The sequence below is a fragment of the Salmo trutta genome, chromosome 21 (genome assembly GCF_901001165.1).
Source record: "Salmo trutta chromosome 21, fSalTru1.1, whole genome shotgun sequence".
Classification (NCBI taxonomy): Eukaryota; Metazoa; Chordata; class Actinopteri; order Salmoniformes; family Salmonidae; genus Salmo; species Salmo trutta.
This window is the reverse complement of record NC_042977.1, coordinates 48,985,915-49,002,826: the sequence shown is the minus strand read 5'-3', so window position 1 is coordinate 49,002,826 and position 16,912 is coordinate 48,985,915. Positions and strand designations below refer to the sequence as shown.

Here is a 16,912-nt window from a genome sequence, read left to right as displayed (position 1 = left end):
TCTCACTCATCATTATTCACGATTCATTCAGGCTTATCCGTAACCATGGTAGCGTCCACATTAATGTAGAAGTGTTCAGAAACATTCTATTCTTATTTACAATAAAAAGTGACTACTAAATGACACAATATATGATTTACCAGTCATTTCTATTTGGCACAAAATAATCTGTAACACAACCAAAACAAACAGCAAATGCATCCAACAAGTTTGTAGAGTCACAAACATGATGTAATCATTGCGTGCTTTGGGAATATACCAAATACTAAACTTCAGGACTACTTTAATACACATACAAGTGAATTTGTCCCAATACTTTTGGTCCCCTAAAATGGGTGGACTATGTACAAAAAGTGCTGTAATTGCTAAACGATGAAAATACTTTCAAAATTAAAGTCTGCACTTTAACCTCATAGTCATTTTATAATTTAAAATCCAAAGTACCGGAGTACAGAGCCAAAACAACATCAAGTCAACAACAAGTTCTTAACTGACTTGTTTTCAGTTAAGAATAAATTCTTATTTACCATGACAACCTACCGGGGAACAGTGGGTTAACGGCCTTGTTCAGGGGCAGAACAACAGATTTCTTTTACCTTGTCAACTCGGGGATTTGATCCAGCAACCTTTAGGTTACTGACCCAACGCTCTAACCACTAAGCTACCTGCCGTTAAAAACAGCTTATCTTCTGACTCTGAAACCTTCAAGGTGTTAGTTTCCTGTTGGTCTCAGTATACATTAACCTAACCCCCTCACCCCATCTCAGCCCTGGCACTCTGAGGAACAGGTAGTACTTGTCTGAGAAGCTTCATTCTTATTCACTGACTTCAACTTTTTTTCTGAACAAGTAGAAACAGTCAAATGCAACTTTGTCTTTTCTTACCAGTAGAATGCCACTCGTTCACCAAGGTTCTTGTCCTTCACGTTCCTGTCCAGAACGTTGTAACACATGTTTGTTTTGGCTCCCTCCATGCATTTCACATAGATATTCCCTTTGGTCACATCGAAGTTATACTGCAGAATGTGACCCGTAGGAGGCTTCTTCCAATAGAAATCACTAGCAACCTCTTTCCAGAATACTGCAAGAGAGAAAAGAAAAAAAAAGGACATACAGATTTTGTTCAGAGCACACAGACAGAGACACACACACACAGACAGAGACACACACACAGACAGAGAGACACAGAGAGAGACACACACAGAGAGAGACACACAGACAGAGACACACACACACAAACACACACAGACAGAGACACACACACACAGACAGAGACACACAGACACAGACAGAGACACACAGACAGAGACACACAGACAGAGACACACACACACAGACAGAGACACACAGACAGAGACACACAGACAGAGACACACAGACAGAGACACACACACAATCTATTGCAGATGAGTCTTCAGTTATTCTGCGAGCAACAAGCGCGTGCGCGCGGCTAACAGCCTTCTTAACCTACCGTCCGGCTCCTCAATAGACTTCTTGTAAAGTTCCAGATAACAGTTGAAGTCAGGCACATGAGCATCCTTCTGCAGACCCTCCGGAGGATGGTACATCTTGTCCTCTATGTGTTGAGAGCCAGGGACCACCATCGTTGATAGGATCTATCTACAGTATGTCTGTCTGTCTATTTGACTGGAGAGAAAAAGAGACTAGATGTGAGGCCAGGCAGTCACTCCACTGATTTGATTTGTCTATCATCCAAGGCTAGAGGAGGGGAGAGACTAGATGTGTGGCCAGGCACAGACAACTACAGAAAGCTTCAGGCATTGGAGCAGTACACTCTGGCCACACCTCTAATGCCAGATTTTGTGTCCCTTCCACAGTCTGCTTAGTGCCAAGGGAGCCAATCAAAACACTCAACATGGCACTCCCACTTTTTCATTGGCTGAGCGGCCCCTGGTCTGTTGATGACATTCTTTTCAGAGATAAGGGGGAATGCATCGGTAGGCTGGGTGAATGCTGGTTGGGACTAGACGAAGAACAGCTACAACCAGCAGTAACTTTTTCATTGCAGGTTAGGAGAGAATTTGAGCTAATCCTAACCTTAACCTAATTCTCCAAACCTGCTGCATAAATTCGCCCTAACCTGCCACGTTAATTCTCCCTAACCTGCCACGTTAATTCTCCCTAACCTGCCACGTTAATTCTCCCTAACCTGCCACGTTAATTCTCCCTAACCTGCCACGTTAATTCTCCTAACCTGCCACGTTAATTCTCCCTAACCTGCCACGTTAATTCTCCCTAACCTGCCACGTTAATTTTCCTAACCTGCCACGTTAATTCTCCCTAACCTAATTCTCCTAACTTCCCAATTGTAGGTGTTCTTCCTCTAGTCAGAACCGTGAATGCTAGGCTGAGCGACAGACAGACAGACAGTCAGACAGTCAGAACAGACAGTCAGACAGTCAGACATTCAGAGAGACAGTACAGACAGACAAACAGAGAGACAGTACAGACAGACAAACAGAGAGACAGTACAGACAGTCAGACATTCAGAGAGACAGTACAGACAGAGAGACAGTACAGACAGACAGACAGTACAGAAAGACAGACAGACAGTACAGATAGTCAGACATTCAGAGAGACAGTACAGAGAGACAGTACAGACAGACAGACATTCAGAGAGACAGTACAGACAGACGGACGGACAGACAGACAGAGACATTCAGAGAGACAGTACAGACAGACAGACAGACAGAGACATTCAGAGAGACAGTACAGACAGACAGAACGACATTCAGAGAGACAGTACAGACATACAGAGACAGAAAGACAGACAGAAACAGTACAAACAGACAGTACAGTCTATACTGTATTCCTGAAACACCAACCTCCCCCTCCCTCTAAATTAAGCCTACACTAATGTCACTTTTGTTTTGGAGCCAATTTCGCTGTGGGCTTTGAACGGGGCATCTTGCTCACGCTGAGTCATGCATGCAATCACTTTTCATTCGGTGGAAACTCCTTCCACTGGGGTAACCCGGGACAGATAATCGAATCTCCTCATTGTGAAAAAGCTTGGCCAGGGGCATATTCATTGTGCCGATTCTGTTGCAAAACGTTTCTTAAATCGGAAGCAAACGGAAAGAAATGGGGAGGGACCAAAATGAATTTGTCCAATAAAAACTCACGTTTTGCTCTGTTTGGTTTCTTAAACGGTAAACGGTTTCCGTAAACAATAGGTCCCAGGGTGTGTTGTCATTACTGCAAACAACAAAAACTAGAGTTTCTATTGGACAGGTTCAGCAAACAGGGAGGGACCTACCTGAATCTGCATTTCATTTTGACTATTTTCTTCTTTTTTTTAACACTTTGTTGGTTACTACATGATTCCATCTGTGTTATTTCATAGTTCTGACGTCTTCACTATTATTATACAATGTAGAAAATAGTCAAAATAAAGAAAACCCCTGGAATGAGTAGCTGCGTCCAAACTTTTGACTGGTACTGTATATTCACAATTGTTTATGTTAATAATTTTTTTTATTTTTTATAATCAATTGAATTTTTGATATCAATAATTATATATATATTTTTATATATATATATATAAAACATATGTATCGATATTAAAAATTATAATTTTGGGCAGAGAGAGCATTGAGTCATAGTCTTCACATTTTGTTGCCTTAAAATTAAAATTTCAAAAATTATTAAATTGGATTTCTTTCCTACCGATGTACACAGAATACCCGCCGTCTTCTGAAAACCTAACCCGACGATAGAGTATTTTTTCAGCTGAACAATTACACTTATTCTAATGCCAAAAGACACACCAGAATAGCCTTTCCAAGAGTTGTTGAGTCTTCCTGAATGGTCTAGTAGTCTCATTCCTGACTTAAATCTGCTTGAAAATCAGTGACAAGCATTGAATATTGTTGTACATCAATGATTTACAACTAAATTTACTGAGCTTGAGTAAAAAAAAAATATGGATATGTTGCCCTAAGAATTGTGCAAGGTTAGTAGAATCTGTAATGGCTGCCAAAATATGCTTCCATTAGGTATTAACTCTGAGGGGTGAAGACATACGCAATAAATACATTTTACATTTCTTGTTTCTTTTTATTAACTTTTCTTTCACTTTGACAAAAGAGGAGTAAATTGTATAGATCTATAAATAAATAAAACATCTAATTGAATCCCTTTTTAGATGTAATTTTAAGGCAGCATAATTTGAAGACAAGGGGTGTGTAGACTTGCAATAGAAACTGCACGCAAAAATTATCTCGCCCCCATGAAAGTCATTATCATAAAAAAAAAAAAAAATATTAAAATGCAGTTAGATATAAAAACATATATTTTCATATTGATAAATCGTTGTTTACATCAAAATTCTAATTATTGACTTAAAAATGTTAAATTATTGATATAAAAATAAAAATACAATTATTGATATAAAAATTCCATGAAGATGGTGGTGGGTTGCAGCAAGATATTTGCTTTAGTTCTTCGAGATTATCAATCTCTGTCGAGGGAGGAGCTGGTTTTAACATATTGCAAATATTTATTTATTCTGAATACATTTCCGTTTGTTGGCAATGTCAATTCTTTCTATTTTGATGGACAGGCAAACACCGCCCAAGTACTAAACTGTAAACCAATCAAACTTGTGTACTATCCATGGTACCGTCTCTGCTGATAAACGTCTGCCAATCACATTATCCGTACCTAAGGTAGTAGACAGCTGGGGACATTTCGAGAGAGATCTCCATCTGACAAACTGCTATCGGGTGAAGTAAATCTCGTATTGCCCAAATACTTCTCTGCAGATGCCACCACAACATCTATTTTCTCTGATTCATGTTCCAGTTCTGCGTTACAGTTGATAACCATTGCTAAGACGACAACCTTACTGAAGCATATATCACTCGTAGGCCTATCCCTCTGTGTTGGCACATATCTACTACTCACAGGGATCCTCTCTCAGGAACTCTCACCCTTGATCAATCCTCCTCTACTTTCTTCACTGCCTCAGCATACGACACCTTCTGCACTACTCTGACTCTAGCCACCTCAACCTGCCTCTTGCACCGGACACTCCCGATCCCCAGCAACATGGGCACTTCTACAGTAGACACACGCAACTTTATCCACAGAAACTACACAATCCTCTATCCCATGCCCTCCTGCACTTTTCCCACATCTTGGAATCTCCCTCCTACAAACTGCTGCAACAGGACCATAAACGTGGCACCTGAAACACCGCAGTGGATTCGGCACAAAAGCTCAAAACAGGATAACTGATATATCCTGACATGACCTTGTTGGTAAAGATTCTGACTCAAAACTCAAAAGGACTGTCAGTAAACTCCTCCGTTCCAACATCGGGTCTGCCTCGCACCAAACGGTGGGCATCACAAAAACACTTAAATTGCTCCACCTCAAACCAAGAAAGTTGCGTGACAAGGAGCGCCCGCTCCCGCTGGTCAGAGGAAAGAAACAAACATCACAAGTCCACTACAGTTTACCTTCACTGATTCAACTGCACCCAACTCCTTTCCCACCCACCCTGAAACCACAAATGGATCCGCCAAAAGGCAAAGGTCCACTTTCTCCAAAAACACACAAAACTCCTACTGGACCAGATTCTTCTTTATCATGTCCACTGATGCCAGGCCCAAGTTCCGAGCTCTTCACCACACCTTCCACTCACCCACTTCCATTTCACCTCCAGAACTCGGTCTGGCGCATGGATCACTCTGTTTGCACTTGACACCAATCTTCTTCGACATCCCATCTCCATTTTTTTTTTATCTCCGTATTCCTCCAATCCAACCTCTGCTTTCCTCATTCTCTTCTTCCCCTCCATTCCTCCTCAGAAATCCACCTTTCTGTGTCCCTGCCCCAACATTCCTCTTCTCCCAACTTTGCTTCCAGCCCTCAAACAAACAGTTTCTCCTTCCTTTGCGATTGTTCAACTTCAAAAGTTCATCAGTGGTTTGTATTCATGGATGCCAAGTGAAGCCAGGCTTCCCCAACTTTTTAAATGTTTATTTATCTTTCGTCTCTTTCTTTCATTATGTTCCTTCAATTCACAAGAGGCTGAATGCATCTCACCAGAGAAAGCATCCGAGCGAGCGAAACAGCGCCCCTCTGTCTCTGTAGGCCAGCCATCTGATGTGGTCTGGTCTAAAAGAGTATGACATTGTTGCCGTCACTGAATGCAAGGGAAGCCAGCGAGCATTTGGCCTCCTTGATACATTTTTTTTATAAAACAATAACCAATCAGCATTGAGTTAAATTGTGAATGGTCCTGGCGCACCAAAAAAAAAAAAAAGTGTCAAGGGAAGCCAGTTTGTAGTTGGCGTCACTCCTATCAAATTGCATTGAAAGCATACGTCATTGACGGAAACAACTTGAATTGTTGCATCTTGTTGCGTTGTTGTCCTCCGGTGGCTAGCTAGCTAGCTAAAATTGGCCCTTTGCTAAATCAGCCATGGATGGAGATAGGGATTTGGACTTGTGGTTTTACTTAACTTTCCATACTGGCCAAGGATTATAACGGCGATTCTGATCCAACCATTAATTCATACATTGTACAACCTGGTTTGAGAGGATGGAAGATCAATATGTGGAAGGCTAAAACAACTAGCTTAACGTTGCCCATGAAAACAAAGTTAGGCTAGCGAGAATTTTAGCCAGGTAGCCTACGACAACGAAAAGTGTACTTTATGACAGAGTGATAGACCGTTAACATGAAAGAAAGGAGGAGGCCAAGTAGGGCGAGCCAACATGTTTTTCTACTTGCACGGATGCACACACACACACACACACACACACAAATCAGAACCATGGACAGCCACATCATATTTAGCTTACGTTGATTGGACTAAAGTTTTTTTGGTATCTTTTAGTTGTCATTATTAGACTAAGCAGAGATGATTTGATGATGTTGAAATGGTGGAGGAAGCTCCTGTTTTCTTTGTGACTTTTTTTGCTGTAACGCTATGTGGTTCTAAATCAAAAGTCGTTTAGTGGTCCGAAAATATCGTAAACGTTAACTTGCTTGACCACGAAACGGTTTGTTACATCCAATATGCTTTGTGGACTTGCTCTCCGGTTCTGTGATGAAACAAAATGTGTGGTTGAATTTATTCTGCCACTGTGTCTTCTTATTGTCTCTGCCTTTAGGTCTATATATCACGGTGTCAAGGCATATGAACTAGCAGGTTATAGAGCAAACAATGCAATTATCACAACACATAGGTTGTAATATGGCTTTTTTCCCCTGACTTGACTTCCCCAGTGATTTTACCCACCGTTACTGAAGATCATACAAAGTTTCTGGATTAAAGCTCCACCTTGCTGGCCCCGACTTCTAGTCCTGCTCTCACGTTTTTGATCCAGCTCCACGTTCCATCTCTCTGCGTCGTTCTCCCTCTTCCAAAATACATTCCTTTGCTGTGATGATTTATATACACTGCTCAAAAAAATAAAGGGAACACTTAAACAACACAATGTAACTCCAAGTCAATCACACTTCTGTGAAATCAAACTGTCCACTTAGGAAGCAACACTGATTGACAATAAATTTCACATGCTGTTGTGCAAATGGAATAGACAACAGGTGGAAATTATAGGCAATTAGCAAGACACCCCCAATAAAGGAGTGGTTCTGCAGGTGGGGACCACAGACCACTTCTCAGTTCCTATGCTTCCTGGCTGATGTTTTGGTCACTTTTGAATGCTGGCGGTGCTTTCATTCTAGTGGTAGCATGAGACGGAGTCTACCACCCACACAAGTGGCTCAGGTATTGCAGCTCATCCAGGATGGCACATCAATGCGAGCTGGGCAAGAAGGTTTGCTGTGTCTGTCAGCGTAGTGTCCAGAGCATGGAGGCGCTACCAGGAGACAGGCCAGTACATCAGGAGACGTGGAGGAGGCCGTAGGAGGGCAACAACCCAGCAGCAGGACCGCTACCTCCGCCTTTGTGCAAGGAGGAGCAGGAGGAGCACTGCCAGAGCTCTGCAAAATGACCTCCAGCAGGCCACAAATGTGCATGTGTCTGCTCAAACGGTCAGAAACAGACACCATGAGGGTGGTATGAGGGCCCGACGTCCACAGGTGGGTGTTGGGCTTACAGCCCAACACCGTGCAGGACGTTTGGCATTTGCCAGAGAAAAACAAGATTGGCAAATTCGCCACTGGCGCCCTGTGCTCTTCACAGATGAGAGCAGGTTCACACTGAGCACATGTGACAGACGTGACAGTCTGGAGACGCCGTGGAGAACGTTCTGCTGCCTGCAACATCCTCCAGCATGACCGGTTTGGCGGTGGGTCAGTCATGGTGTGGGGTGGCATTTCTTTGGGGGGCCGCACAGCCCTCCATGTGCTCGCCAGAGGTAGCCTGACTGCCATTAGGTACCGAGATGAGATCCTCAGACCCCTTGTGAGACCATATGCTGGTGCGGTTGGCCCTGGGTTCCTCCTAATGCAAGACAATGCTAGACCTCATGTGGCTGGAGTGTGTCAGCAGTTCCTGCAAGAGGAAGGCATTGATGCTATGGACTGGCCCGCCCGTTCCCCAGACCTGAATCCAATTGAGCACATCTGGGACATCATGTCTCGCTCCATCCACCAACGCCACGTTGCACCACAGACTGTCCAGGAGTTGGCGGATGCTTTAGTCCAGGTCTGGGAGGAGATCCCTCAGGAGACCATCCGCCAACTCATCAGGAGCATGCCCAGGCGTGGTAGGGAGGTCATACAGGCACGTAGAGGCCACACACACTACTGAGCCTCCTTTTGACTTGTTTTAAGGTGATTACATCAAAGTTGGATCAGCCTGTAGTGTGGTTTTCCACTTTAATTTTGAGTGTGACTCCAAATCCAGACCTCCATGGGTTGATAAATTGGATTTCCATTGATTATTTTTGTGTGATTTTGTTGTCAGCATATTCAACTATGTAAAGAAAAAAGTATTTAATAAGATTATTTCATTCATTCAGATCTAGGATGTGTTGTTTAAGTGTTCCCTTTATTTTTTTGAGCAGTGTATTATAATTAATTTTATTAATTAATTACTGTTTCTCACTTTTGTTACATGATATATTCAACTCTCCTGTGTCTGTGCTCCCAAAGATCAACCAAGTGCTATTAAGGTTGATTCACTCACCTGTGTGGAGAACCATCCTACTGTGCTTGTTTGAGCATCTCGAAAACTAAATTGGAATGTAGAATTGGTTTATCAGGTGACAGATTATTTTACTATTGTAACATGCAGTGAGGATAATTATATTGTCCGCTTCAGGAGCCCAGGCTTTTGCCATAGATGGTAGAGGATTCGTCTATGGATCACACAAGCTTCAGCTTGCATTTCTGCACTTGTAATTAACTCTACATCGGTCAGCTACATTGGTGACCAGGGTGGGATCCCTTCGATACGCCTATGAGGCCTGGGCACACAAATGCTCCTAGAGAGAAGGGAAAATACTGAAGTATGTGTTGATGACAGTTCTACAGTCTCTACCATTCTCCATACCTTAATAGTCCAATACATCTAACATTATCCATGCCCACCATGGTATTGGTTTATCATTCTCCATACCATATAGTCCAATACATCCAGGAAGAAGCGCCGGAAGAAATGGCAGACATTTTACGGGCACCTAACCAATTCTGTGGGGTTTTTTCCGTATTATTTGTAACTTTTTTGTTGTTGTACATAATGTTTCTGCCACCGTATCTTACGGCAAAAAAAGAGCTTCTGGATATCAGGACAGGGATCACTCACCTCGGATTAGACAAAGATTTTTTTCTTCAACAAGCAGGACGCACAGGATGTACTGCTAACACCCGACAAGGCCGACAACCCAGTTATTTGCAAGAGGAAGAGACACAGGTACAGAGGACACAGAGTGGGATGCCTCGTAAGGATCCGCCGACGGCGAGTGGGAAATCTGCCTTTACCGTCGATATTACTCGCCAACGTACATTCATTGGACAATAAATTAGATGAGGTACGATCACAAATATCCTACCAACTGGACATCAAAAACTGTAATATCTTATGTTTCACCGAATCGTGGCTGAATGACGACGTGGATAACATTCAGCTGGCGTGATATACGCTGCACCGGCAAGATAGAACTGCAAACTCCGGTAAGACGAGGGGGAGCGGTCTGTGTATGTTTATAAACAACAGCTGGTGCACAAAATCTAAGGAAGTCTCTATATTTTGCTCACCTGAAGTAGAGTATCTCATGATAAGCTGTAGAACCCACTATTTGCCAAGAGAGTTTATCTATATTTTTCGTGGCTGTTTATTTACCACCAGACGGATCTGCCATTAACACCAAATAAAATGTTATTGGTCACATACACATGGTTAGCAGATGTTAATGCGAGTGTAGCGAAATGCTTGTGCTTCTAGTTCTGACCGTGCAGTAATATCTAACAAGTAATCTAACAATTTCACAACAACTACCTTCTACACACAAGTGTAAAGGAATGATTAAGAATATGTGCATATAAATATATGGATGAGCGATGGTCGAACGGCATAGGCAAAATGCAGTAGATGGTATAAAATAGAGTACAGTATATACATATACATTTTAGTCATTTAGCAGACGCTCTTATACAGAGCGACTTACAGTAGTGAATGCATACATTTCATGCATTTAAAAAAACATTTTTTTTCATGAGATGAGTAATGTAGGGTATATAAACATTATATAAAGTGGCATTGTTTAAGTGACTAGTGATACATTTATTACATCCAATTATTAATTATTAAAGTGGCTAGAGATTCAGTATGTATGTTGGCAGCAGCCACTCAATGTTAGTGATGGCTGTTTAACAGTCTGATGGCCTTGAGATAGAAGCTGTTTTTCAGTCTCTCGGTCCCAGCTTTGATGCAACTGTACTGACCTCGCCTTCTGGATGATAGCGGGGTGAACAGGCAGTGGCTCGGGTGGTTGTTGTCCTTGATGATCTTTTTGGCCTTCCTGTGACATCGGGTGCTGTAGGTGTCCTGCAGGGCAGGTAGTTTGCCCCTGGTGATGCGTTGTGCAGACCTCACTACGCTCTGGAGAGCCTTACGGTTGTGGGCGGAGCAGTTGCCGTACCAGGCGGTGATACAGTCCGACAGGATGCTCTCTATTGTGCATCTGTAAAAGTTTGTGAGTGTTTTTGGTGACAAGCCAAATTTCTTCAGCCTCCTGAGGTTGAAGAGGCGCTGGTGAGCCTTCTTCACCACGCGGTCTGTGTGGGTGGACCATTTCAGTTTGTCCGTGATGTGTACGCCGAGGAACTTAAAACTGTGTTTGGTGCCGACAGAGATGAACGCTTCGCGTTCTTAGGAAACTATGCAGTATTTCGTTTTTTATGTATTATTTCTTACACTGTTACCCCAGGAAATCTAAAGTCTTATTACATACAGCCGGGAGGAACTATTGGATATAAGAGCAACGTCAACTTACCAACATTACGACCAGGAATACGACTTTCCTGAAGCGGATCCTCTGTTTGGCCCACCACCCAGGACAAAGGATCGGATCCCAGCCGGCGACCCAAAACAACGGCGCCGTAGAAGGGGCAGACGGAACGGTCTTCTGGTCAGGCTCCGTAGACAGGCACATCACCCACCGCTCACCGCTCTCGAGTATACTACTCGCCAATGTCCTCTTGACAAGGTAGATGAAATTCGAGCAAGGGTTGCCTTCCAGAGAGACATCAGAGATTGTAACATTCTTTATTTCACAGAAACGTGGCTCACTCAAGACACACTATCGGAGTCGGTACAGCCACCTGGTTTCTTCACGCATTGCGCCGATAGAAACAAACATCTCTCTGGTAAGAAGAAGGGCGGGGGTGTATGCCTTATGATTAACGAGTCGTGGTGTGATCATAACCACATACAGGAACTCAAGTCCTTTTGTTCACCTGACCTAGAATTCCTTACGATCAAATGCCGACCGCATTATCTACCAAGAGAATTCTCTTCGATTATATCCCCCCGTGTATATCCCCCCCAAGCAGACCCATCGACGGCCCTGAAAGAACTTCATTGGACTCTATGTAAACTGGAAACCACATATCCTCAGGCTGCATTTATTGTAGCTGGGGATTTTAACAAGGCTCATCTGAAAACAAGGCTCCCTAAATTTTATCAGCATATCGAATGCGTGACCCGGCCTGGCAGCATTCTAGATCATTGCTAATTTCCACGATGCATATAAAGCCCTCCCTCGCCCTCCTTTCGGCAAATCTGACCAGGACTCCATTTTGTTGCTCCCAGCCTATAGACAGAAACTAAAACAGGAAGCACCCGCGCTCAGGTCTGTTCAACGCTGGTCCGACCAATCTGATTCCACGCTTCAAGATTGCTTCGATCATGTGGACTGGGATATGTTCTGGATAGCATCGGACAATAACATTATATGTATACGATGATTCGGTGAGCGAGTTTATTAGCAAGTGCATCGGTGATGTGGTACCCACAGTAACTATTAAAACCTTCCCCAATCAGAAACCGTGGATTGATGGCAGCATTCGCGCAAAACTGAAAGCGCGAACCACTGTTTTTAATCATGGCAAGGCGACTGGAAACATGACCGAATACAAACGTTGTAGCTATTCCCTCCGCAAGGCAATCAAACAAGCTAAGCATCAGTATAGAGACAAAGTAGAGTCGCAATTCAACGGCTCAGACACGAGACGTATGTGGCAGGATCTACAGTCAATCACGGATTACAAAAAGAAAACCAGCCACGTCGCGGACACCGATGTCTTGCTCCCAGACAAATTAAACAACTTCTTTGCTCGCTTTGAGGACAATACAGTGCCACTGACACGGCCCGCTACCAAAAACTGCGGGCTCTCCTTCACTGCAGCCAATGTGAGTAAAACATTTAAACAGCAGCGTCCTCAGAGCATGTGCAGAGCAGTTGGCTGCTGTGTTTACAGACATATTCAATCAATCCTTACCCCAGTCTGCTGTTTCCACATGCTTCAAGAGGTCCACCATTGTTCCTGTTCCCAAGAAAGCTAAGGTAACTGAACTAAATGACTATCGCCCCATAGCACTCACTTCCGTCATCATGAAGTGCTTTGAGAGACTAGTCAAGGATCATATCACCGCCACCCTACCACCCTACCTGACACCCTAGACCCACTCCAATTTGCTTACTGCCCCAATAGATCCACAGACGATGCAATCGAAACCACACTGCTGTTCATCGATTACAGCTCAGCATTTAACACCATAGTACCCTCCAAACTCGTCATTAAGCTCGAGACTCTGGGTCTCGACCCTGCCCTGTGCAACTGGGTCCTGGACTTTCTGACGGACTGCCCCCAGGTGGTGAGGGTAGGAAACAACATCTCCACCCCGCTGATCCTCAACACTGGGGCCCCACATGACTGCGTGGCCATGCACGCCTCCAACTCAATCATCAAGTTTGCAGACGACACTACAGTGGTAGGCTTGATTACCAACAATGACGAGATGGCCTACAGGGAGGAGGTGAGGGCCCTCGGAGTGTGGTGTCAGGAAAACAACCTCACACTCAACGTCAACAAAACAAAGGAGATGATCGTGGACTTCAGGAAACAGCAGAGGGAGCACTCCCCTATCCACATCGACGGGACAGTAGTGGAGAAGGTGGAAAGTTTTTTGACAGCACTTAGTCAGCTGTATAAGGAAATAAGCAAACAGGAAAATGCCCACCCAGAGGTGGCACTCCTAGTGGCCGGGGACTTTAATGCAGGAATTCTGAAATCAGTCTTACCTAATTTCTATCAGCATGATAAATGTGCAACCAGAGGGAAAAAAACTCTGGACCACCTTTACTCCACACACAGAGACGCATACAAAGCTCTCCCTCACCCTCCATTTGGCAAATCTGACCATAATTCCACTTCCTGATTCCTTTTTACAAGCAAAAACTAAAGCAGGAGGCACCAGTGACTCGGTTAATAAAGAAGTGGTCAGATGAAGCAGATGCTAAACTACAGGACTGTTTTGCACAGACTGGAATATGTTCTGGGATTCCTCCGATGGCATTGAGGAGTACACCACATCAGTCACTGGCTTCATCAATAAGTGCATCGACGATGTCGTCCCTTCAGTGACTGTACGTACATACCCCAACCAGAAACCATGGATTACAGGCAACATTCGCACTGAGCTAAAGGGTAGAGCTACCGCCTTCAAGGAGCAGGACTCTAACCCTGACGGTTATAAGAAATCCCGCTATGCCCTCAGACGAACCATCAAACAGGCAAAGCTTCAATACAGGACTAAGATCGAATCCTACTACACCGGCTCGGACACTCGACGGCTGTGGGAGGGCTTACAAACTATTACAGACTACGATGCTCGTCAGATGTGGAAGGGCCTGCAAACTATTACAGACTACAAAGGGAAGCACAGGCGCGAACTGCTCAGTGACACAAGCCTACCAGACGAGCTAAATCACTTGTATGCTCACTTCGAGGCAAGCAACACTGAGGCATGCATGAGAGCATCAGTTGTTCCGGACAACTGTGTGATCACGCTTTCCATAGCCGATGTGAGTAAGACCTTTAAACAGGTCAACATTCACAAGGCCGCTGAGCCAGACGGATTTCTAGGAAGTGTGCTCCGGACATGTGCTGACCAACTGGCAGGTGTCTTCACTGATATGTTCAACATGTCACTGATTAAGTCTGTAATACCAACATGTTTCAAGCAGACCACCATAGTCTCTGTGCCCAAGAACACTAAGGTAACTTGCCTAAATGACCACAGACCCGTAGCACTCACGTCTGTAGCCATGAAGTGCTTTGAAAGGCTGGTCATGGCTCACATTAACACCATTATCCCAGAAACCCTAGACCCACTTCAATTTGCATACCGCTCAAACATATCCACAGATGATGCAATCTCTATTGCACTCCACACTGCCCTTTCCCACCTGGACTAAAAGGAACACCTACATGAGAATGCTATTCATTGACTACAGCTCAGTGTTCAACACCATAGTGCCCTCAAAGCTCATCATTAAGCTAAGGATCCTGGGACTAATCACCTCCCTCTGCAACTGGATCCTAGACTTCCCGACGGGCCGCCCCCAGGTGGTAAGGGTAGGTAACAACACATCTGCCACGCTGATCCTCAACACTGGAGCCCCTCAGGGGTGCATGCTCAGTCCCCTCCTGTACTCCCTGTTTACCCACAACTGCATGGCCAGGCACGACTCCAACACCATCATTAAGATTGTAGACGACACAACAGTGGTAGGCCTGATCACTGACAACGAGACAGCCTATAGGGAGGTGGTCAGAGACCTGGCCAGGTGGTGCCAGAATAACAACCTATCCCTCAACGTTCAAGACAAAGGAGATGATTGTGGACTACAGGAAAAGGAGGACCAAGCACGCCCCCATTCTCATCGACGGAGCTGTAGTGGAGCAGGTTGAGAGCTTCAAGTTCCTTGGTGTCCACATCACCAACAAACTATCATGGTCCAAACACACCAAGACAGTCGTGAAGAGGGCACGACAAAGCCTATTCCCCCTCAGAAGACTGAAAAGATTTGACATGGGTCCTCAGATCCTCAAAAGGTTCTACAGCTGCAACATCAAGAGCATCCTGACTGGTTGCATCAGTTGCCTGGTACGGCAACTGCTCAGCCTCCAACCGCAAGGCATTACAGAGGGTAGAGGTCGACCGATTAATCGGAATGGCCGATTAATTAGGGCCGATTTCAAGTTTTCAAAACAATCTCCATTTTTCGACACCGATCATGGCCGATTACATTGCACTCCACGAGGAGACTGCGTGGCAGGCTGACCACCTGTTATGCGAGTGCAGCAAGGAGCCAAGGTAAGGTGCTAGCTAGCATTAAACTTATCTTATAAAAAACAATCAATCTTCACATAATCACTAGTTAACTACACATGGTTGATGATAATACTAGTTTAACTAGCTTGTCCTGCGTTGCATGTAGTCAATGCGGTGCCTGTTAATTTATCATTGAATCACAGCCTACTTCACCAAACGGTTATTTAACAAGCGCATTCGCGAAAAAAGCACTGTCGTTGCACCAATGTGTACCTAAACATAAACATCAACGTCTTTCTTAAATTCAATACACAAGTATATATTTTTAAACCTGCTCATTTAGTTAATATTTCCCGATAACATGAATTTCTTTTAACTAGGGAAATTGTGTCACTTCTCTTGCGTTCTGTGCAACAGAGTCAGGCTATATGCAGCAGTTTGGGGTGCCTGGCTCGTTGCCAACTGTGTGAAGACCAACTTCGCCAAACTGGGATGACTTAAAAAAAGCGCATTTGCGAAAAAAAGCACAATCGTTGCACGAATGTACCTAACCATAAACATCAATGCCTTTCTTAAAATAAATACAGAGGTATATATTTTTTTTAAACCTGCATATTTAGTTAAAAGAAATCCAGGTTAGCAGGCAATATTAAACTAGGGAAATTGTGTCACTTCTCTTGCATTCATTGCACACAGAGTCAGGGTATATGCAACAGTTTGGGCCGCCTGGCTCGTTGCGAACTAATTTGCCAGAATTTTACGTAATTATGACATAATATTGAAGGTTGTGAAATGTAACAGGAATATTTAGACTTATGGATGCCACCCGTTAGATAAAATACGGAACGGTTCCGTATTTCACTGAAAGAATAAACGTTTTGTTTTTTAAATGATAGGTCATTAATATGGTCAAATCCGGAAACTAAGGCTCATATTTCTGTGTGTTATTATGTTATAATTAAGTCTATGATTTGATAGAGCAGTCTGACTGAGCGGTGGTAGGCAGCTGCAGGCGCGTAAGCATTCATTCAAACAGCACTCTCGTGCGTTTGCCAGCAGCTCTTCGCTGTACTTCAAGCATTGCGCTGTTTATGACTTCAAGCCTATCAACTCCCAAGATTAGGC

The 16,912-nt window shown here is 44.0% G+C and overlaps 1 protein-coding gene across 1 annotated transcript in view; it reads right to left on the bottom strand.

Moving 5' to 3' along the window:
* Positions 1-1,785, bottom strand: part of acss2l (acyl-CoA synthetase short chain family member 2 like) — a 37,640-nt gene extending 35,855 nt beyond the window's left edge. The window contains exons 1-2 of the mRNA XM_029705999.1: positions 1,471-1,785; positions 885-1,080 (exon numbers count right to left, since the gene is read on the bottom strand). Of these exons, the coding sequence (XP_029561859.1) occupies positions 885-1,080; positions 1,471-1,603 (329 nt within the window). The 5' untranslated portion in view covers positions 1,604-1,785. The remainder of the gene's footprint in view (positions 1-884; positions 1,081-1,470) is intronic.
* Between the last annotated feature and the right edge of the window lie 15,127 nt (positions 1,786-16,912).